Source organism: Leptinotarsa decemlineata, unplaced genomic scaffold (assembly GCF_025532065.1).
Source record: "Leptinotarsa decemlineata unplaced genomic scaffold, Ldec_3_MD MMD2_P_RNA_scaffold_2, whole genome shotgun sequence".
Classification (NCBI taxonomy): domain Eukaryota; kingdom Metazoa; phylum Arthropoda; class Insecta; order Coleoptera; family Chrysomelidae; genus Leptinotarsa; species Leptinotarsa decemlineata.
Window position 1 is genome coordinate 14,725,202 of NW_027412529.1, and position 22,946 is coordinate 14,748,147.

A 22,946-nucleotide genomic window follows, 5' to 3' on the forward strand; every position below is an offset into this window, starting at 1 on the left:
CACGGTCAATATCATCATCCGGATCAACGTTAAGTTGGAACTGATTTTCCATTGTATCTGCAAAGGCCAACGCCTTCTCGGCGGGGGAGTAGCAGATACCGCGCTGTCCATGAAGAGGAGAGGGAGCAGTTTTCCTCTTCTCGAGCCTGCGGGTGACTCGCCATAACTCATCATCCCCAGGTTTAAGAGATTCCAAACACTCACTCCACCTCTCGTTTCTGTAGTCAATGATGGCCCGTTTGACTTCGTTGGCCATCCTGTTAGCAGCAGTCTTGTCCCCAGGATAGAGAGTCCGCTGATAAACTCGTCTGAGTCGGTTCCTTTCCCGGATAAGGTTTTTTATCCTGGGAGGAAACAGGAAACTCATTATAGTTTCGCACTCCGTCCTAGTTGTGGCTGCGCTGAAAGCGTTGTTCACAGACAGTTCGAAATCTGCTACTGCCGCGTCGAGACTGTTGCGAGTTTGAAGTGCCTCGCGGTCTGTAGGTGTCTCCACTAGATGAGCCTTGAAGGCTTCCCAATCCGTGGATGATCTCATGCGATATTCCTGAGGAGGGGGATCATCACCCAGCATCAGGATCACTGGATTATGATCTGAGTCTAATTCCGACAAAGTGTACACTTCGCAGGATATGGAGACGTTCCTGAGTAGTGCGATATCAAGCACATCAGGTCTGTTATCCCCACGGTAGAACGTAGGCTCACCTGGACCCATCACTCGATACTCATGCCTGTCAGCATGCGCATGGAGCGCTCGGCCGTTCGTACTGGTGATTCTGCTCCACAGATTGTGCTTGGCGTTGAAGTCACCAGCAGCAATTGTAGGGGTATCTGTATCTGTAAACTGAAATAAGTCTATGACGACCTCTTCTCAGTTGGAGTTCAACGCCCACGGCTTCCGTGTCGTGTAACCGATCCGAGTCAATGCCGAATTGTACGTGAGGAAGATTACGTTTGACAAAAATGCCAACTCCTCCTCCAGCACGTTCAACTCGTTCTCTATGGTAGAAACGGTAGTTTGGGATACCAAAAGGCTCATTGTGCAGGTGGGTTTCCTGCACAAGTGCGACATCGATGTTCTGCTCTGTTAGAAAATTTATAAAATCGAGTTTTTTAGTTGTGATGTTATTGGCATTCCAAAATACAACCTTAAGAGAGCTAGGCAATGTTGGTTGTCAAGCCATTAACAGGTTTTAGTTATCACGCTGTTGTTCACCGTAAACATTTTCTCGAGTACGGGGAACTGCTGAGGTCGGCTTACCGGAGGTGTTGCCGCTCTTAGCCGCTCCTGCATAACTCATCCCCGGGCGCGTGCCAGATGCTCCGGCAGGACGCCTCCCAGGTGTGGATGCTCTTTGGGGGGCATTTGCTGCCACCTTGGTCCTCCTGCGAACCTTGGGGAATTCAGGACAACCTCGGTAGTTCGCAGTATGCACCCCCTTACAGTTGTTGCACTTAGGGGGTTCTGCCCTAGGCTTTTTGCATTCACCTGAAAGGTGTCTGCCGGCGCACTTGACGCAGATGGGGATGGCCAAGCAGTTCCTCTGGCTATGTCCAAACCGCTGACATCGGTGACACTGTCCGACCAGTGTCCTCTGGTGTTGGGGCTCAACCTGGGAAACTCCTCTGGTAGACGACGCTTTTTGTTAGCCGGTTCTTGCGGCTTTGGCTTGATCTTGTCTACTTTGGTATCTGGCTGCGTAGAGGAGGTGGTGTTCACAGAAGCACTTTCGGGGGAAGTATTCTGTGACGGACGCTCGAGAAGCTCTCTGACCCCTGGTGGGGGGACAGAGGGCGTCCGAACTACCGCCCCAGGGCTGCCTCTTAACAGCTCTGATGGACTCAGGCCCAGGCGGTCAAGTAATAAACCCATAAGGGTAATTACTTCACCCCTGTCCCAGGCCATCAGGCTGTCAAGCAGTTCCTCCATACTGCTGTGACTTTGATCGAAGTATTGAAACTACCAGAAGCTTTGAGCACCAGGAAAGTAACGGAAATGAGATATTCAAACGTACTCACCAGAAACGTTTTCGCCTGCACAGCACAACACAACGCACGAACTACACCGAGCCAGAAACACTACAGCACGGCTGATCATTCACTGAGAAATTGGCAAAAAACACACTATATCGCTGAGACACGCCTGTACACTTCAGTGGTCAGCAATCGAATATGTAATGTATGTATCCCCCTCTGAGCGAGGACCCGACCTTTTATATTGGTAACGAACGTTCTAGATACCTATAGCGGCTTTGGTACTGTCGTGAAACAAAACTAGCTTGAAATTTTACGAGCTCCAGTACAAGGACCGCCCACCCAGAATAAACATCGAGAAAACGTGGAAAAACATTGGTTTTCCCAAGACATTTCAGCTTAGTTTTGAAAATTAAGATGTGAAATGTCGTTTCCTAAGCAATAGAAAAATCTTTTGCAAGATTAGTAGCCTTCGCCAAATTTTTAAATAGGGAAAAAGCTGATTTTATGGAAAATGGCTTTTTCAGCTAGCTAGATAGGGAAATCGTGCTTTCCTCAAAGAAGCATCGATAGAGATTCTTAGTAGCTTTCGTTTGACACCTCGATCACGTTTCCAGTGCTCGTGGTTCAATTTTTATTAGCATTTGAGTTTTGAAAAATATAACATTTTTCAAACGCATTTTTTTGCAAGAAGGAATGGGGATATCGAGACGCGGCATAAGACTTTTTGTCTTAGGATGCTGAGTTCTATATGAAATCGAGGAAAACGAAAATTTAGGAATTTTCGCGATTTTACGAAGATTTCCGAGTAAGGCCGAAGACTGTTAGATTTCATTCATCGAAGAACGCAAATTGAGAAAGCGAAACGATGCATGCAAGGAATGAGACAGAAACAGCGGCATATAGACGTAAATGGAAAGTAGCAGAGCGGTATTCCTACTTCAAAGCCCAGCGCCTGCAGAAAAACAGGTCGTAAACGCTGGCAAATACATACGAAAAGAGTTTTTTTCGTTGTGTAAATATTGAATCTAGGTCAGGAAGGATCGCACGGCTTTTGCGATCGCCGATTGGTCGAGAGTGGCGCGGAAGAGAGCCCGTTTATTTAGGATAAATATACGGATTTCCAAGCCACGATAGTTAGAGTAGAGGGCTCTCTGTCTGACAACAGAGAGATCCTCGCTGGAGTGCCACAGGGGGCCGTGCTGTCTCCGACGCTGTATTCGCTCTATACAAGCGACCTGCCTAGGTCCGAAAGAGTGAAGATATCCCTGTACGCCGATGACACGGCTCTACTCTCGTCTTCCATGGGGCGGGAGCTCGGCGTCGTCTACATGCAACGTGCATTGGACGACCTCGAGCGCTGGTACCTCGATTGGAAGATCCGAGTAAACCCGGAAAAGACTCAGGCGATAACCATGGGAAGATTACTATCTTCTCCAGCCAGAAAAGTGAGAGTCTCTGGAAGGGAGATTGACTGGCAAGCGCGGGTAAAGTACCTTGGCCTTTTAATAGACCGTAGGCTCACTTGGAACCCGCACATTATGTACGTTAAATCCAAGATCGAGGGTCGGATAGCCAGTCTGTACCCTCTGATCAACAGGAAATCCAAAATGAATTTAATAAACAAAATCATGATCTACAACTCGATGTTCAAGCCTGTCATCATGTACGCTTCAGGCGTCTGGGGACAAGCGGCTCCGTCCAACATTTCCATTTTGGAAAGGTTGCAAAATAAGCTAATTAGGATGATTGTGAATGCTCCTTGGTTCGTGCGGAATGAAGCCATCCGCAGAGATTTGCAGCTGCCTTCCATTCGGCAGTCCATTCAGTCGAGGAATGAGAGAGTTTTCGAAAAAACGGAAACTCACGAAAACCCGTTAGTTAGGGAAGCCACAGATTATGCTGTAGACGACCCCTCCCGATATAGAAGGCCCCGACACTCTGTCGAATGAGGCCCTCATGTCCCCCGTTAAAGGATGAATAACTTCTTCATCCATCCCACCCCAGCCAGGTAGGGGTATCCCGTGAAGGGCGGCACTGATGTCTAAGGACTTCATGCCGTCATCCATCAGTCATGTACCCATTGGTCCCTCTCAAGGCCAATGATCAGCCAAAAGGGTAGGGGAGCTGGTCTCCAAACCTGAATGAAATTAGGATGACTCGTCAGCCACGATAGTTAGTCGAAGTCTGAACATCGAGCGAGTAGCAGCGATCTTAAAAATCCGAAGTCTTCAGGGATTTGCGGTTACCATTAAACAGTGGAATCGGAAGAATTTTTATTGGAATCAGGAATCTCTAGGACCAATAGAGATCAAATCGGAGTATACCAGTGGCCGGATACTTATTTAAGGAATTCCAGGATTGTGGACACTTCGGGGTTAAACAGAGCTGATACTGGAGCAGATTGTTGGTTGGATAATTTATTGCAGAGCATAACCATACCTTACGTTTGTACAGGTTTCTTTTGGCACCCCGCCAGAGGAAATCAGCCCAAATCCTGCAAAGGAGGTGTTTCGAGATTAAACTCGGGAGGGTCAAGACATCATTAGTTACGTCCTTCGGGCGAACGACTCAACCTAACCATTGGGACCTTCCAGGATTACGATACCTTTCTACCTTATCCTGCGAGCGGCCCTCATCCTAGGGTGCTGTTCAACCGTTAGGCTCCTTGTTTCTAAATCACTAGCTCAGTTCACCCTGTAGGCCTTGGATAGGAAAGTAGCTTTCGCGATCCAAGGGTGAACTTAAAAATATTAGATTTCCGTGAATCCTTCCCTCTGACTATTTCCTCGTCAGAGTCATTTTAGGGAAATTTTGAAATCGAAATGCAGACTAGGGCAAGACAAGCGCGAGCGCAGCTTGCAGAAAATACACCAGAGCCAAACCGCGAGACCACAAGCTTCGGTCAATCCAGTTCCTTGTCAGACACGCTTAGCCGCCTGAGTACGACTTCTACAAGCAGACGCGGAACCCCCCAGGACTCTGTTTTCATAGGAAACAGTATTCCAAGAACTCCGGTAGAGTGGGCCAGTCTGAGGTCACCCTCTACCCAACGTAGACCTTTTGCGCACGAGGACACCAGTGCCTCTCCCGTGGTCGCAGAGCGACAAACCCTGGGCATTGGTGGTTTTTTCGCAAGTCGAGTAGCTAGAGAACTCGACATGACACAAAGGACAGAGTCCTCAAATCGCGAAAAAATCCCGCGTAATAGCAAAATTGTATTAAACCGTTTTAGGGCATTAAACACACCGAATACGTTACAAATGGATCAAGAAACATTTGCAAGAGAACGTCAGGAGACGTTACTCCGAGAAAATGGACATCGTCTCCGAGGAGAGGTGTTGTCCAGGACCAGGAGTACGCACCAGGCCAATCTTCGTCAATTGCTCGACATGTGAGCTGAATTGACAACGCCAAGAACGGTCTCCACCAGAAAACATCCACAGAGCGAACCCCAATTAGGGCCTAGCGAGATGTTAAATATGAAAACGCAAACGCAAACGAGCCAACAGCGTTTTTCATCAGATCCGCAACAACCGGAACAATTTGAAATTTTTAACCGGCGGCGACAACCGGCGGGTTATCTGCCTCTAGACTTGAGAGTTTTCCCCGAACGACAGGTTTTGAGTGAAAACATTGAGGCGGTGATACCTACTTATGTAGTAGAGTCACCAAGAGTGAGATTTCACAGGCTGTTCAGCCATCCTGTGACAACGGTAATTAAAGAAATGTCGAAGCCATTGTCAAACCCGACAAGGGAATCATGCTACCATGGACAGGACTTTCGAAACAGCGAATGTTTCGACAGAAGAACCACCGGACAGAACTTTCGAAACAAGGAAAGTTTTGAGAGGTGCGGTGAAGGACAGCGTTTCCAAAGCAAAGAAGGCTTTGGAGATGCTGGCAACACGGAATTTAGCGTCGAAGCACAGGTCGTCCGACGCCAGGCGTCGCGATGCCCCCAGGGGGGAGCACTTAGCGATCCCTGGGAGGAGAAGGGTGCGTTGCGCACAGGAGCGCCCCGTACCCTGTTCGAGCCGGATACTGATGACCTAGCGGAAGCGCTAGGGGGTGGAGGAATGCCAGGGAGTCACCCTGAAGCCGAGAGAGGCTTGGGGGTGGCCTCATGGCGGGGTCAGTATCTCCACAAGGAGTTTCAAATTCCAGACGAGCGAACCGAAGCAAACCAACCTATCGTTGCACCCAGGCGAGAGCTGAGTCCTGAAATCCCAAGGGCTCAGGTCTGGGAGGCTAGTCGGCCGCAGCAAAAACGAAGGGTAAATCTGGTCGACGGGGGCGAGTACGTCCTGAGGGACGTGCTCCAACGACGGTGGAAGGACCACCCAACGAGGGAAGGCAGGGCAAATCGGGAAGATTTGTACCTAGACCGCCGGCAGACGTTAAACGTGCAAACGTAGTCGAGAAGCAGCTGGGAGCCGCAGAGCTCAAGTTGGAATCGCCGGCGGGCGTTATACTTAAAAACAGGGAAACCCAGAACAAGGCCAAGGGACTTAGTTCTGGTGGATCAGGTGGCCAAACCCAGGAGAGGTCAATGGGACCCAGATCTGGTAGGTCAGGTGGCCAAAATTTCGAAAACCCAATAGGACTTAGGTCCGAAAGGTTAGTAGGCTACACCGTCAAGGAAAGCCAGATTGAGCCAAGTGGACTCAAGTCCGGTGGACCAGCAGGTCGAGTTGAGGCTGCAGAAAGGCAGGACAGGTCGGAGAAACCTGTGCTTGCCACGCAAGGACCCATCGACATAAGGACGGATCAACAAGTGAAAAGGGAGGTACCCGTACCACAGGAAAGCGGCACAGCGGTGCCTGAAGTAGGATTGCTAGAAGACGAGAAAGCAGCACGAAGACAGAGGCTAGAAAAAATTATTCGTCGTGTCGGAGAGACGAGTAAGATGTTACGAGGTATGTTCTCGAAAAGGCAACTTGTTGTCTTGGACAGGCTGAAGCCCTGTGAAGGAGGCATACCTCAAAGCAGGAAAGGAGCCCTTCCAGAACGGAAGAACAGCTTTACAGCTGTGCTCCCAACCCGCAAACATCCCAGAGCGATTGTGGAGCGAAACCAAAGAGAGTTGAGAGAACGGGAGTTGATGTGTGCCACAGGCGTTTTCAGCGTACCTAGGATGGGTACTGGAACTGGAAGCGTGACTGGTAGTCGAAGTCAAGTGGACTCAGGTCCGGTCATTCAGCGAGCAGCAGACGTCGGGGGATTCTGTGTGATGGAAGCCCTCGGCCAACGATTCAGCCAGTGGCTGATGCTGAGGAAATCTTGTTTGATGGAAATCCTCAGCCAACGATATGGAAAGCCGAACCCAGGTGCGTGCAAACCCTCAGGGGTCCCTGCCCGGCTAGCAAGGGGGAAGTACAGCAGCAGCAGGCAGAAGTAGTGGCCATGCAAACCCAGGGAGGTCCCTGCCTCGTCGAAACTACGGACGCACGCAACCAGGCACAGGCAGCGGTTGAGCAAACCAAAGGAGGTCCCTGCTTTCCCAGAGAAGCCGCAGCCGACAACCAGGCGAAAGCAGTGGCAAGGCAAACCCAGGGAGGTCCCTGCCTCGTCCGAACTGTGAAAGCCAACAGAGAGGTGGAAGGTTAAGCCGAGCAAACCCTGAGAGGTCCCTTCTCCGCCAAGACCCTAGAAGCCAGAAGCAGACGAAAGATAGACCTGGAGGAGTTCATTTTGACAGATCCACTGGGCAGTGGATATCGGCGAAAGCATGCGGAAGCTACCCTAAAGTTCCCGATGAAACCGATCTCGGAAGGCGGTAGCGAGATTGCGGAGAAGCGCCGACACTAGGCAAGGACAGACGCAGCGATTGCTGAACCAAACCCGAAGGAGCCGAAGGAGCGGCAGCCGAAGTGCGTTACAGGCACAACCGGTGTACCCAGGAGCGGTACTGAAGCCGGGGGTGTGACTGGTAGTTGTAGTCAAGGGGAAGGACTCTTGGCTGGTTCACAAGAAAGTGGACCTTTGCAGCGAACGCGCACGGAAGCTGGTAACCGTTACCTAATGAAGCCGATCCTGAAAGGCGGTAGCAACGTAATCGGAGATCTGCATCGAAAATTGCCGAGGAAGATGTGAGAATAGGAGATCAGCGGCTCAGAGCACTAGTGGACAGTGGCAGTTCGCTGAATCTTTTACGCCGATCTGCGCTGGCAGACACTCATAGCGTAGAGACTGTTCTTGGAACATCCTTTCAACTGACCTGTGCCGGAGTAGGTTCGTCGAGTACGGGCACGGCTGACGTCGTGGTACTCATAGAAGGCGTACCTTACGACGTGACGGTGCATGTTGTTGAGGGCCTTGTAGAAGATCTTGGCTGACAGCGCACGAGGCAATGGTCGACTTCTCGCGGAAGACGATTTATGTTGGCCGGAAGCCTAGGCAAACTATTTTCTGGTCGGAGGCGGGATGCCTATCACCAGAGGAGTACCCAGTTCCTGAGGTGACTCTGGAGCAATTGCCAGAGAAATTGGCAGAAGAGTTTCAAGAATTATTGGAGGAATTTGCAGACGTTTTTTATGAATCGCCACGTCAGCCAATCACAAGAGCCGGAGAGCATCAGATTAGGCTGAGGGACGACACGCCGTTTAAACTGCGTCCGTACAAGGTGAGCGATGGAAAGAAACTGCTTATTCAAGAAGAGGTGGACAAGATGCTTGCGGCAGGGGTCATTAGTAGGAGCTATTCGCCATACCAGAGCCCGGTGGTGATAGTAACGAAGAAGGATGGCACGGCAAGATTATGCGTAGATTATCGGCGATTGAACAGCCAGATGATTCCAGAAGCATCAGTGTTGCTTGATATCCATGAGACGAATAAAGAGCTAGGGCAGGCGAAAGTGTTCACCAGCCTAGACTTGAAATCGGGATACTGGCAGGTGCCAATGGAAGAACGATCAAGGCAATATACAGCGTTTGCGACTCCTGAGGGAGGCTGTTACATGTTCAATTCGATGCCGTTTGGATTGTGCAATGCACCAAGATCGTTCCAACGTCTGATGACGGAAGCATTAGTAGGATACGTGGACCGGTTCGTGAAAGTGTACCTGGATGATGTCATCATTTATTCGGCGACCGAAGAAGAGAACCTGTACCATGTGCGATTGGTACTGGAAAGGTTCAGGGCACATGGACTATGGTGTAGTCCAGCCAAGTGCCACTTCGCTCAAAAAAGATTGGAATATTTAGGACATGTCATCACAGAAGATGAAAACAGGCCAATGGAGAAACACGTTCTGTCTATCAGAGAGTATCCTAGGCTGAAGAATTTGAAGCAATTGAGAGGATTCGTTGGAGTCATAGGGTGGCTCAGGGAGTTCATACCTAGGCTCGCGGAGCTGGAAGGGACTCTGACGGACCTCATGCAGACGAAGAGCTTAAAGAACGGCAAGATGCAGTGGACTGTAGCCGCTGCAGAAGCCTTCGTGAAGATTAAAGAAGCTACGTCGGAACCAATGGTGTTAGCCCGTCCAGACATGTCATTGCCATTCACCGTGCAGACAGATGCTTCAGGTGTTGGAATGGCGACCGTGCTATACCAGGAGGTCGACGGAGTCCGAAAAGTAATCAGCCATGCCAGCGCGTGCTGGCAGAAGCCTTCGTGAAGATTAAAGAAGCTACGTCGGAACCAATGGTGTTAGCCCGTCCAGACATGTCATTGCCATTCACCATGCAGACAGATGCTTCAGGTGTTGGAATGGCGGCCGTGCTATACCAGGAGGTCGACGGAGTCCGAAAAGTAATCAGCCATGCCAGCGCGAAGCTGAAGGGGGCTGAACTTAATTACCATGTCAACGAAGCAGAATGCTTAGCGATCGTGTGGGCCATTAAGCGTTATAGGCATTACTTGGAGGATAGGCCTTTCACTTTAAAGACTGACTCCAAGGCTCTAACTTGGCTGGACAAGTTCAAAGACAGCAAGGCAAAACTGACTCGTTGGGCCCTGTTATTACAGAAGTATTCATTTACCGTCGTGCACGTTTCGGGGAAAGAGAATCAGCGCCTTCTTCATTCTATCGCTGGCACTCCGAATTTTCAGATGGACTCGTTCATAGATGTCGTCCATTCTTTGCCGAAGCTTGCTGACATAGTCTTCTCTCGCAGTGTGTTGTTCTGGCGGCGTCCCAAACTTCAGGTCGCAAGGAAGCCGCAGCTCTCGACAGCTCTCTGGCAGGGGTTTGGCCGGTTGACTCGTGCACTGCCGAACGATAAGCCAGCAGGAACATGTGGAGGTATTGGTCCCAGTTTCTTTGATGGTCAGAGACTACCTTGGACAAGTGGTGGTTTATGGTCTTATTCATTCCTTTCACTATTCCATCGGACTGTGGATGTAAGGCTGGTTCTGGTCTTTCGAATGTCCAACAGTTTACATATTTCTTGGAACAGGTTGGACTCAAAATTTCGGCCCTGGTCTGAATGCAGTTCCAATGGGACACCGAATCGACATATCCATTCCTTTACCAGGACGTCAGCGACGGTAAAGGCTTCCTGGGTGGGCCGAGCATAAGCTTCTGCCCACTTGCTGAAGTAGTCCATGGCTACTAGGATGTATTTGTTCCCATGGTCGGAACGGGCCGGTGATGTCGATGGCGATTCTCTCAAATGGACTACCCACGTTATACTGGCGCCTTGGAGCTTTCGGTCAAATCCGAGGTGCGTTACTGGTAGCACATACAGCACACTTTCTGCACCAGTCCTTGATGTCGACTTGACAATAAACCCAGTAAAAAAGTTGTCTTACTTTCTAGAGAGTCTTTGTTACTCCCAGATGTCCTCCAGTGACGCCATCATGGATTTCTTTGAGCACCTTCCGTCGTCTGCTCCTGAATACCACTGTCTGGCGCCTTTTTCTCCACCGTCTTCAGACTCCAACACCCGCTTCAGAACCCCGTTTTTCCATGGTGAGAGAGTTCCATTGGGCCCAGTAGGACTTAACCGCTGGCGAATAACCTGCAACCTTCTGCCACGATGGTCTTTGCTTACTTTTCTTCCATGTGATGATTAAACCAAGATCTGAGTATTCCTCTTGGTCTTCCTTGATCTTATTGTCTTCCCAGTTTTCGTCTACAGCTGTAGTTCTATAAATAGCTGCTTCCTTCTCTTCTGCTCGTCGGTAATGTGAGCAGCCATCGGGACATGGTCTCAGTGACACGGCATCTGTGTTTTTTACGGGGGCTTGCTGGATACAGGCTAACGATTGCCCATTCTCATGGAACCTCTCTAGTGTACTTGATTTGATGTTGGTTCTTTGAATGCTTGGACATTTGCTACGCACATGCCCAATTTTCCCACGGTTCCAGCATCTTATTTGTTTTCTTTCAGACAAAACTCCTTTTATCACCTTTCTAATAGTGGCCTCAATATCAGCAGAACCCTGTCCATCTTCCTCCATAAATTGAACTTTGCTCTGACCCTTGCAGGATTGTTTTACAGCCCCAAACTCCAGAGCTCTTGCCAGTGAATCCACGAGACATTTGGGACGAGCTAGCGTCAAGGCCTGCCTCGCTTCTTGGTCGGGAAGTCCATCCAAGAATGCCTGAACTGCTAACCGTTTCATTACATTTTCGGGTGTAGCAGGATATGCCAGACAGACCAATCGAGCTATGTCGGCTTCAAACTCCTGTAGGGATTCTCCTGATTTCTGGCAGCGGTTCTTCAGCTGTCAATGGTAAACGTGGTCTAGGTGGGCCTGTCCATACCGCAGCTCAAGATACTTTACAAGTTGGTCATAGTCTTCCTGTTCCTGGGCCGTGAGGGATTGTAGAATATTCATTGCTTCCCCACGCAACGTCAATGTTAATGCTACCGCCTTTTCTCCTGCATTCCATACATTCGCTCTGGCCGCAGCTTCAAATTGTCGGCGGTAATTTGCCCAAGGAGTTTTTCCGTCGAACTGGGGCGGCTTCATGGAGAGCTTTCCTGGTTCAGAACTGGCTTTGAACTCTTTCAGTTCCGGAATGGAGTTTTCGGAAACCATTTCTGTGGGGTGGGCAGAATTAACGATTTGGTTTTGCGAGTTGCTAATTGTTTCCTTTATCTCGCTGATTTCTGCCTGAATTCCGCCTTTGATTTCATCTACTTCTGTGTTCATTTCCTTCCTGATTTTATCTATTTCTGTCTCGATGGTTCCTATTCTTTCTTCGAGTAGGTTCGCCACACTACAACGCTCTTTCTTCAAGCCTTCTGCATTCTCTAGAAGTTCTTCCTTCAAGCTATTCGAATTCTCTAGAAATATATCTTCCTAACTTTTCGATTTTTTCAGATGCGTGTCTTCCAAACTCTTCGAGTTTTCCAGAAGCTTTCCTTCCAGGCATTCGAATTTTGTTAAAGTTCATCTTTTAAACTTAGCGAATTTTGTTGAAGCCTATCGAGTTTGCTCAAATCACCCCCAGAAACTTCGAACAAATATGTTTCGGGATCTTCTCCTGAGTAAATCAAGTCAATCCCATAGTCTCTTCTGGAGTACTGATTTCTTTCCGGTAGAATCTAGTTCTCTCTCCTCCAATTCTTGCTTTAATTCGGCGACTTTTAAGTCCATTAGGCGCACTTTCCTCGAACACGTTTTGTCTCTTATTGTCTATTTTCCACAAAACTGAATACGGTCCACTTATTTTAATCGAGTCCGAAACACTTATTTATTTTCACAAGTCTATTTTTCGCGAGAAAGGTCTATTAGTTTATGTTTCCGTAGTCCGGTACTGTCAACGTCGCGAGTAGGAGATTTGAGCCGGTTCTAAGCCTCCCCCCACCACTATAACGTATTAATTGTTTTTTTTGTTGTTGTTTAGTGAAGTCAAGGTGATGTGACCTTGAAGTGTCTGGTGCATGGATCGTTTAGAATTTTTTTTCCGGTTCTAAGTCTCCCCTCATCACTATGACGTAATAAATGCTTTTTTTTTGTTGTTTAGTGATGTCAAGGCGATGTGACCTTGAAGTGTCTGGTTCATGGAACGTTCAGATTTATTTTTCACTTGAGATTTTGTGTGTGTGTGTGTGTGTGTGAATGCACGGTACAGGGTTTCATCATGTGCTTGTCTATGTACAAACATACGTCTGCATACTTCGAAGATCCTCCAAGTAATGAATGTTTCATCGGTGTGAGCCCACCAAGTTAGTAGTGGTGTTAGTAGCAGCAGCAACCGTTCAACTGTAAGAGAGCAAGATGTTCACTCCACGACGTCTGGCTGAGTAATGCGTATTTATCGGTCTGCCCTCACCTCTCTCTTGATGTAGTAAAGGCTGTGACGTAACGCATCGCTCTAGCCTCGCTATCGATGGTGACATGCAGGCGGTCGAGGACTGTGGTAACGTCTGCCCTCTTCGAGAGCACAACGACCACTGCCTGTTCGTATCGACATCTGTTATTGCATCCAGTTGGGAGGTGGGCTTGGCTGTGATGTCAGGCATCTCTAGTGGGAGCAACTAGCAATGTGAACCTTTCACGGTTTCATGGTGGGGGTGACTCACGCTGTTCAACATAAAAGAAATGCCTGGCACACTATAAAATCAGTAGACGAATATATCTGCAGCAGTAAGCAATTGGTAGAGTGTTATTCAGTTGGTAATAGAAGGAAGACGGTGAGTGTATTTTGCTGTTGGAAATTGTTTATATTTTCATCCATATTTTCATCATGTCCGTTTCAAAAGTAGACTTAAATAAAATCAACAATTTGATTGTACGGGAGGTTGAGATACTAGAGCAAAAGGCTTTATCATCATTACCAATTGATGAAGTATATATAATTAAGAATATGTCAACTTATTCTATAAGGTTTGGAAAATCAATTTTCTTAACTTTGGAAGATGTGAGCAATGATACATTATTTAAAACATGGCTACCAAAACGTATTTTGTTGCAATTCAGTGATGATGATATAGCTTGCATCAACTCATCGGGTGGTAAATATAAGATGGTGTATTTAGGTCAGAGCCCACAAAGTTTCGAATACACTCACTTTATAAGTACAAATAAAATGGGAATGTGAGTATTATATATGGAAACAAATTCGAGGTTGCTAATTGTTTTTCTTTTATTTGATTTCAGTTCCACCATTCAAAGATGTGGATGCAATATGCAAGTCAAGATTGGGTCGATGTTGTAGATCTCAAATCATTGGTTCAACATTTGTCGTCTAAATTGAAGGTGTTGGGTGATGGAGCCGAACATGCAAGCGTTTATGATATGCGTGTATGCTATGATGAAAAACAAATTGAATTATGTCTTTGTGATGCTGAGAACTATCGGAGTGGTGCAGAAGTTTGTAACAAATTTTTGGATAATGAATTGGAAGTGTGGCAACTTTGTGAGGTTATGATTGAACTGAACCTGAGAGATTCCTGTATAGCCTCCAACCATACTTGCCAGAATGGATTATTCATCACTTTGAATCGAATGATGAAAATTGAGAGGAAATTGAACATGGTCGCGAAAATGATGACTATGAGGGAGAAGTTATTTTAGATAGTCTGCATGTTCCTGTAAATCATAAATGATGTTAAATAAAAAACATTGTATTATTTTCATGTTTTATTTATTTAAATCCCATTATATACAATAGAAAATGATTAAAAAACAATGAATATGATATATATGAATTAGGCAAAAAATTACAATATGATATAAATCAAATGAAAAAAAATATTAAAACAGTACATGATAGAGTGGAAAAATGAAATATTATCAATAATTTAAATAGTGTCAATATCTGCTGTGAACTGAACCATCCAATGCATTGTATGTTAAAACTGTATCATGCAAAATTAATGCATATACTTTAGTGTTGTCTGGTCTTCCTTGTCACAAACTCAATCTTTATATCAATAGTTGATGATTTTGTTGCATTCGGTTGATGGGAGCAATCGATGACGAATAGTGGATTCTCTCTAAATTTTCCAATGTCCATCAGAGGTTCACTCATATTTTTATCATAATAACTTCGCTGGAAACTCTCAAAAGCATAATAACCAGGAGCATCATGTTTTTTATCGAAATTCAAATTCCAACGCTCATATGGATCAGCAGTTGTGAATTTTGTAATATCCTGTGTTCTATCGTCAGATGTGGTAGTACTTTGGAATGCGTTGATGACAAAACGAGGAGTTTCCAGAGCGTTAGTTGTTTTGATGGCCCATATGTCTGAAGAAGTCCCACGTAATGATGATAGTTCATAGAGGTCCCACATGTGATAAGCCAACTTGATTTTGGCATTCAGACCGCTTTTGTTTATTCTACTCAAAAGTTTGAGCTTGTGTTTATCATCTGGTACATATGTCTTATTTTCCATTCGATTTTATTAATTTCCAAATCAGCATCAACCTCACCTATATATGAGTTTTTGAATGATCGAGCGATAATCAAAATTCCTGTTTGGCATTCAAGATACTTTTGTTGTAATCTTCAGCAAAACCCATCAAATATTTCAGTGGTAGTTTTCCACTAAAACATGACTGTTTGTATCCAAGATATATTGTTTCAATTGTGAAAGTCTCCAGCCAGATGTCAATAATGTGTTAGCATGTGATTGTCCAAATGATATCATGGTTTTCATTGTAGATGTTATCCCAGGTTTTCTAACAACAGCCACCTGTTCACCACCCATTTCGTAACGAATTTCATCAAAGAGAAATGCAATTGCATTATTCGAGAGATAGCATATTTTTGCTACATCTTTGGGGGTGAATTTACCTTCTATGTAAATGAAGCTCTCGGCAATATCTAGTATAATATCTTGATTACTGATTGCAATTCTAATTTCATCCGAATTCCTGAATAGCGGTGATCCGTAGGGCTTATATGTGTGCTCATGTAAACTTATGAGAGAATGATCGAGCACTGGTTCATCGAATATATTCAACTTTTCAATGATTGTTTCGAGCACCATTGTTATTCTCTCACTTTCAATCCAATGGATTTCAAAAATTTAAGATCACTCACATACAGAGCGTTATGTGCTAACTGTTTAGCATACACTTGTGGAATGAGCTTCTTTTTATGCACACTTTTCTTTTTGATAGTGCAGCTCGTTTTGGTTTGGGATTGTTCAATACGATTTTGTCTATTGTAAATGAAACCCATAACAATAGTTATTCGATTTTCTTCAATTCCAAAATAATGAAAATCTCTTCTTCACTTCCAAAATCGATAAGGTTATTTTTTTCATCCAAAATACTCACTGTAATGTTGTTAATCAATTGACGACCTTCTGGACTGACAGTAAGACTGGACTTTAGTAAGATTGTATCCAGGTTCAACATCAATATCGAATGAGAAAAGAATATGGGATTCTTCACCATTTATATATGAACCAGATATTATATTGCAATCTAAGCGGATAAGTCTCACAGTTGTAATGTTTATTGGTAATGAGGATTCATGTATCTGATTTGGTGGAAATATGCCATGAGCGAACCCCATCATTTCTACTATAGAATTTGGATGTGTCAGATCAATTTCATATTTGGATCGCATTTCACATTTGAATGTATTATTATTGGCGTGTAGATAGAAAATATCATCTGCAACGATATCAATTGGTTTTTTATCATGAAATAATCGGAACATGATATGTTTCTGTATGACTGCATTGATCTCTTCTATTTCGTAAGCACCACATGGAATTTCAATTGTAAACTTTTGGAGTATCTGAAACTCACTAAATTATTAGCTTCAGTTATATTATTGTTTGTATTGCATCCATAGAATCCCAAAAGTCCTAATCCATAAAGGCTGTTCCTATCCAATTCAACTGGTGGAAAAAAATCCGCACTCAAGACACTTGTCCCGACAGCTTGTAGCTCGACCTTTCGTGACATGACTGATGAATATTTTGAAACACATTTCAATTTATTTTTGTACACAGCAACAGCACATTTGAGACATTTACACTTTTTGGAAGGTGTTGTATTGTAATAAGTATCATTTTTATTGATACCGATATTCACATCCTCTATATTACAAATACAACACATAGATTTTCGAGGTATAGGACCATCATTAACATCCGAATCTGAATTTTGATCGGGGTGGTGTTCATAACAATATCTATGTTTCATTATATCGATGTCATCTTGTAGATGTTTAGTAACTTTTCCCAAACATATGCAATCTCACGTGCAAGACATGCAAGTATCACTTCCTTGGGCATATTTGCAAGCATCACTTTATCCATTTTTTTCAAGGTACCATATTTTGAAAACACTCTAAGTGAAAACCCCATTCCCTTGATAGCCTCCCGATCCAGTTTTGGTGTTGTATCCATTTTTATTTGGAAAATTATTCAGAGAGAAACTGTAAGCGTGACCACAGAGAAGTGTATTTAATTTCTGTTGACTATCATAGTTATATTTGATTTTTACATTCGAACATTTTCGAAAGAATCGAGTCAATTCCAATGGTGGGGGTAGATCTCCAAAACTATCGAAATATGCGACTTCTTTCCCACATTTTTTATATGCCACCCAATGTGTTCCTGGTCCACTTATTCCATCTAAATTAACAATAGCTGTCTCGTTTTGTTTTGGACCTGAAGATGGTAATCTGTCACGCATGAAAACACCACGAAAATGTGGAATTTTCATTTTTTGTGCATAATAACTGAGATCGAGATCAGTAAGAGGCCTCTGAGGTAGAAGTTGAATTAGTTTTTTGTTTTGTTTGTGGCTTTGTATGGTTTTAAATATAGTCCTAAACCTTTACGGTATGGTTTGAGATTTTTTCCTTTCCGCGTTTGCCTAATGCTACAACCTCCATGGTTTTATTGTGACGATTGGCTTCCATTAAAGCCGCTCTGCTGGCTTTTGCCGAATTCACGGCCTTGGTAATACCAGCAGCGGCTCCCGCCAAACTTCCTAGTGCGGATAGTCTAGCAAAAATTGGTATCAATGGCAAAAGTCCACCGATCTTAGGAACAGGAATTATGAGTGGTGTGCGGATTTTCTACTTTCCACCGGCAGCTTTGAGGTATTTACGTGACACCTGCAATGCTACAGTGATAGCTTTTTTGCTATTATTCGTCACAAATTGATTCCCACCAGCTTTCTTCAATACATTTCGCACTTTATGGACTATCCCAGCACCAAATGCAACTTTTCTAATTTTATTTTTCTTCGTTTGTTTCCTCTTACATTTTTTCTGGTTGGTACTACAACCCATGCCCATATGTCTTTCTGCTTTCATAATGTTGGTGACAAGTAATGCAATTGCTCTTTCCCCAATACTCGCGTCCTTCGATTTAACCCTATCCCAAGCGCTGTATTCAAGTTCTTTGTCGGCTAAATGTCTTGCTGCAATATCGGATGGATGCTTAGAATATTGAATATCGTGTTTTTTTTTTTCATTCAATATCTAATTTATTGATTCCAGGATCGTTGCGAGCTAAACGTTGTTTCAATTTTGTACCCGGTCCACAGTATTGATAATCTCCGGGTAGATGTAATTCGAAAGAAAGTTTGTTTATTAAACCATCAACAAAACCACAACCTCTTTTAATTTCACGATCACTTTCAATACGTCCATATCGTTTGATGGTACACATTGAAATGAATAAGCTAATAACATTTATATAGTCTCCAACCACGGCACGATGCGCATTGTAAAACAGCAAGAAAAGTTTGCTGTAGATAATCTAGACGAGAAATTTGGGTGTGGATTGAACGGACAATAGGTGTCAGTTAAAGATAAAACAGATAGTACAATAACTAATGCAATTAATTATGTAATGAAGGAAGCCAAATTTTCCCCCAAACATATACAAAGCGATCAACGGAAATAATTTTTTAATAGAAGCTTCTCATCTCTCATGCGAGACTATAATATCAATCATTATTCAACATTTAGCACAAAGAAGGCGGCTATAGCAGAAAGAGTGATTCGTACAATAAAGGCATGGCTCTACATGGAATTTTCGATGAGAGGTCACCACAAATGGCTTGATATTCTTCCAACTATAACTAGTAGATATAACAATAAAGTTCATCGTACAATAGGTATGGCACCCATCAATGCTGATTCAACAACAAAATTGAAATTCAAAGGTATCAAAGGAATTCGAGGAAAACAAAGTAAACCCAAATTCCAATTGAATGATATTGTACGAATAAGCAAGTACAAAAATATTTTTGAAAAGTCTTACACTGCGAACTTTACCACGGAGCTCTTCGAGATTGTTAAAATTAATAAAACCACCCCACGAAGAGAAGTTATTACGAACCGAGAATCCTGACGTATATCTGATTGAGAAGGTGTTGAAGAGAATCATTTTTGTTTTCATTTCAATTATAAGTATGTGAATTGAAATATATTGCAGCGGTAAACGTTGCCCCAGCCATTCGCAACGTTCTGTGTATACCAAACCAAATTAATTGTATACTCCATTCCCGCTTATATTTTTCAACTCACGATATTGAAAACACATTATCATTCCCAAAACTAATACCCGTCACTTTGAAATGCAGTCTCCAACTCTTTTCGCCAATTATCTCTCACTGATAATGCAGTCTCATAAAGTTGAGTCGACTCCTCAAGCTCAGCCTGAGCTTGCATTCTCGAACGTTGATTGAATTGATTATCTTCAACAATTTTTGAACGGAGTTCATCTGCATCCGTACACATTTTAGCCAATTCAACCTTCGCTAATGCAATCTTAGCATCTAATGCTTGAAGAGTTTCCTTATTAGTATTTATAGCCCGCTCACTCTTTTCAAGTTCAGCAATAGCCATCTGCGCCTTTACAAAGCGGCATTTTGCTTTCTTTTTCATTTCTCCAAACCGATGTAGACCACTGAAAGAAGATAGCGATTCAGCTTTCAAATCACCTGTTATAGATTTATCATTGTTATGTGATTACACTCTGTATATCGTTTTTAGTTGACATTTGTTAGTAGTGATCAAGGTTGATGTGAAAATATGAGTTGTTGAAAAAAAAAAAGTAAAGTTTTTGAAAGACGTCTGACTTTTCTAAAGAATATAAAATTTCGTTCTTCGACCCGGAATAAATAATAATTTGCAGGTAATTCAAAAACATATGGTTCTTCGACCCGGAATAAATAATAATTTGCAGGTAATTCAAAAACATATGGTCCTTCGAGATATGCAAAGAAACAACACCATGGATAGCATGAATGCAAGCAAATCTGTTCAAAACCTGAGGTACAGTCAAAGATTGAAAGAAAAGAAAGAGAAGCTACAGGCTAAATCTGAAGTAGTCGTGACAGCAGTTGAAGGTCAAGGAGCAATCAGAAAATCTCCTTCCAAACTAAAAGGAAGCAGTAGGAGTAGTCAAGCTTCAAGACTGAAGAAATTGGAAATCGAAACGGCAATAAAAAAGAAAACATTAGAAATAGAGCTTATAGATCTAGAACTAGCCCTGAAAGTAGCAGAAATTGAAGAGAATGGTGATGAAAGTGAGTCAATGTCAATGCATCAGTCCCAAAAGCTTAACGTGGAAGATTGGATCGACGGTAAAACTCCATGGACAAACGGGCATGACGGTGAGGATAAGCATTCGATATTTATGGTAAAAGAAGATTAATTGGTAAGAGATTACCATTCTAAAAATAGTCCGGAAAAATATTTTACCCCTTTCTTTCATAACAATATGTATCAAATGACTCTTCCTCAGATGACAAAAATATTAACAAGGCAATCTCTGCCACGAGAACTTCCCATTTTTGACGGAAATCCAAGTGAATGGCCCAATTTTATTTATCATTATAATAATTCTAACGCTATTTGTGGATTTTCAAACGAAGAAAATCAATCTAGACTACAGAAGTGCCTAAAAGGAAATGCCAAAAAAATTGTTCAATCCCTTTTAATAATGCCACAAAATGTTGACAAAGTTATTGATTTACTGAAAAATCGTTTTGGTCGGCCAGATCATATAATAATGATGTTGTTAGAGAAAATAAAGAAATTTCCACCCGTGAGAGAAGAAAAGCTTGAGTTATTCATAGAGTTTTGTGATGAAATCAAAAATTTTGTAGCTACTATAGAATTGCTCAATGAGGAAGAACATTAACATAATTCAATTCTAGTGAATGAAATAATGAGTAAATTACCAACCTCATATCAGCTATCATGGGTAGAACACCATTCTAAGTTAGTTAAACCACGATTCAAACTAGTAGAATTATGAAAGTGGCTTGATGAAAAGGCAAATGCGGCTAGTCAAATTCAAATTCCAAAATATGACATTCAGGAAAATACGTCAAAATCAAAATATGTCAAAAAAGGAGTTACTTTAGCAACGAGCAAAAAATCTTGTATTTGCTGTAAGAAAAATGTGCATCATCTTACAGAGTGTTCCGAATTCAAGTCAATGCCAGTAGATGGTAGGTGGTCAATAATAAAGGAAAATAAGATATACTTTTCTTGTTTGAGTTTTTATCAGAATCTAAAGCAATGCAGAAAACGAAAGGTATGTGGAGTCCAACAATGTCCAAAGTTTCATCATAAGTTAGTACATAAAGACGTTCCTCAAACTATTAATGAAGCCAATAATGATGATGACTCTGCCATTGTTGGAACAAATTCTCACGTTTTCAATAATAAATCCGTTCTACTGAAAATTTTACCGGTAGTTGTCACTTGTCGAAACAAAACAGCCGAAACTTATGCACTTTTGGATGACGCATCAACAATTTCTTCAATAGATTCTTTAATAGATTCTAAAGTTGTTTCATTTACTATTAGTTCCAAAGACAATGATCCCCATTTTCAGATGCGCCATGTACGAACAACAAAACTTTCTCTTCCCTCGCAGACAGTAGATTTCGATAAAATCAGGATGAAGTATCCATACATCCAGGACAACATTTCATCGTTGAAAGATGCTCAACCCAGGGTACTCATCGGACAAGATAATTGGCCACTTCTAGTTAACAGAAAACTCATTTCTGGACCATGGAATGGACCCGCCCTGAGTAAAACATTATTGGGATGGGTAATTCATGGAAATTTGGATGTCTCCAGTAGAAATGAACATATCGTCTGTCATATCAGTACCCACGATCTCCGAAATGAGAAGGATGATTTGGATATTCTACACGAAATGGTTAAAGAAAATTGGAAATTGGAAACTGTTCAAAGTATGTCTGATAAAGTTTTGTCGATTGAAGATAAGAGAGCACAGCATATTTTGGACACAACAATGAAACGAAGTGGAGAGAGATTTGAAACAGAACTCCTATGGAAAAAAGATAACATTGTTCTTCCTGAAAGCAGAACAAATGCGCTAAAAAGACTGAACTATATTGAATGGAAAATGGATAGAGATGAGAAGTACGGTGAAATATATTGCGAAAAAATTCAAGACATGGAGAAGAAAGGTTATATCAAGAAGTTGACAAAAAAAAGCAAATAATGTGAATGAGAAAACATGGTATTTGCCACATTTCGGGGTAACAAATGTAAACAAACCAAATAAATTAAGAATTGTCTTTGATGCTTCAGTCAGAAGTCACGGTGTGAGCCTCAATGATAATTTGACAGGTCCCGATTTGTATAACTCCATAAATGATATTCTGTTAAATTTTAGACTTAAAAAATATGCATTCACTGCTGATATAAAAGAAATATTTTTGCAAGTTAAAGTAAGACCGGAAGATTGCTCTGCACAACGAATATTATGGCGAGGCAAAGATCGACGAATTGAACCTGATACATATGAAATTGTTGTCGTATTTTTTGGATCGACCTGTGGACCTTGCTTAGCCCAGGAGGCTAAAAACAGAAATGCCGAAGACTTCAGAGAAGAATTTCCAGAAGCAGCAACTGCCATCATACAACAACACTATATGGATGATTATTTGGGATCGGCAGACACACTCGAAGAGTCAATAAGTCTTATTAAGGATGTGATTCATGTATACAAAGCAGGAGGTTTTGTCGTTTGTAACTGGATCACGAATCATGAAAAAATCAGCCAAAGTATTGATGTTTCACTCTTAGCTTCAGGT

At 43.2% G+C, this 22,946-nt stretch overlaps 1 protein-coding gene across 1 annotated transcript; it reads left to right on the top strand.

Annotated features, from left to right (window-relative positions):
- The first annotated feature begins 19,946 nt into the window (after positions 1–19,946).
- LOC141487499 (uncharacterized) lies at positions 19,947–21,322 on the top strand. Its single transcript, XM_074186587.1, has 2 exons — positions 19,947–19,996; positions 20,048–21,322. The coding sequence occupies exon 2, from the start codon at positions 20,063–20,065 to the stop codon at positions 20,516–20,518; it is 456 nt and encodes a 151-aa protein (XP_074042688.1). The 5' UTR covers positions 19,947–19,996; positions 20,048–20,062; the 3' UTR covers positions 20,519–21,322.
- Positions 21,323–22,946: the final 1,624 nt, after the last annotated feature.

Coding starts and splice junctions, on each gene's coding strand:
- LOC141487499 (XM_074186587.1), top strand. CDS start 20,063: ATGGTCCTTCGAGATATGCAAAGAAACAACACCATGGATAGCATGAAT.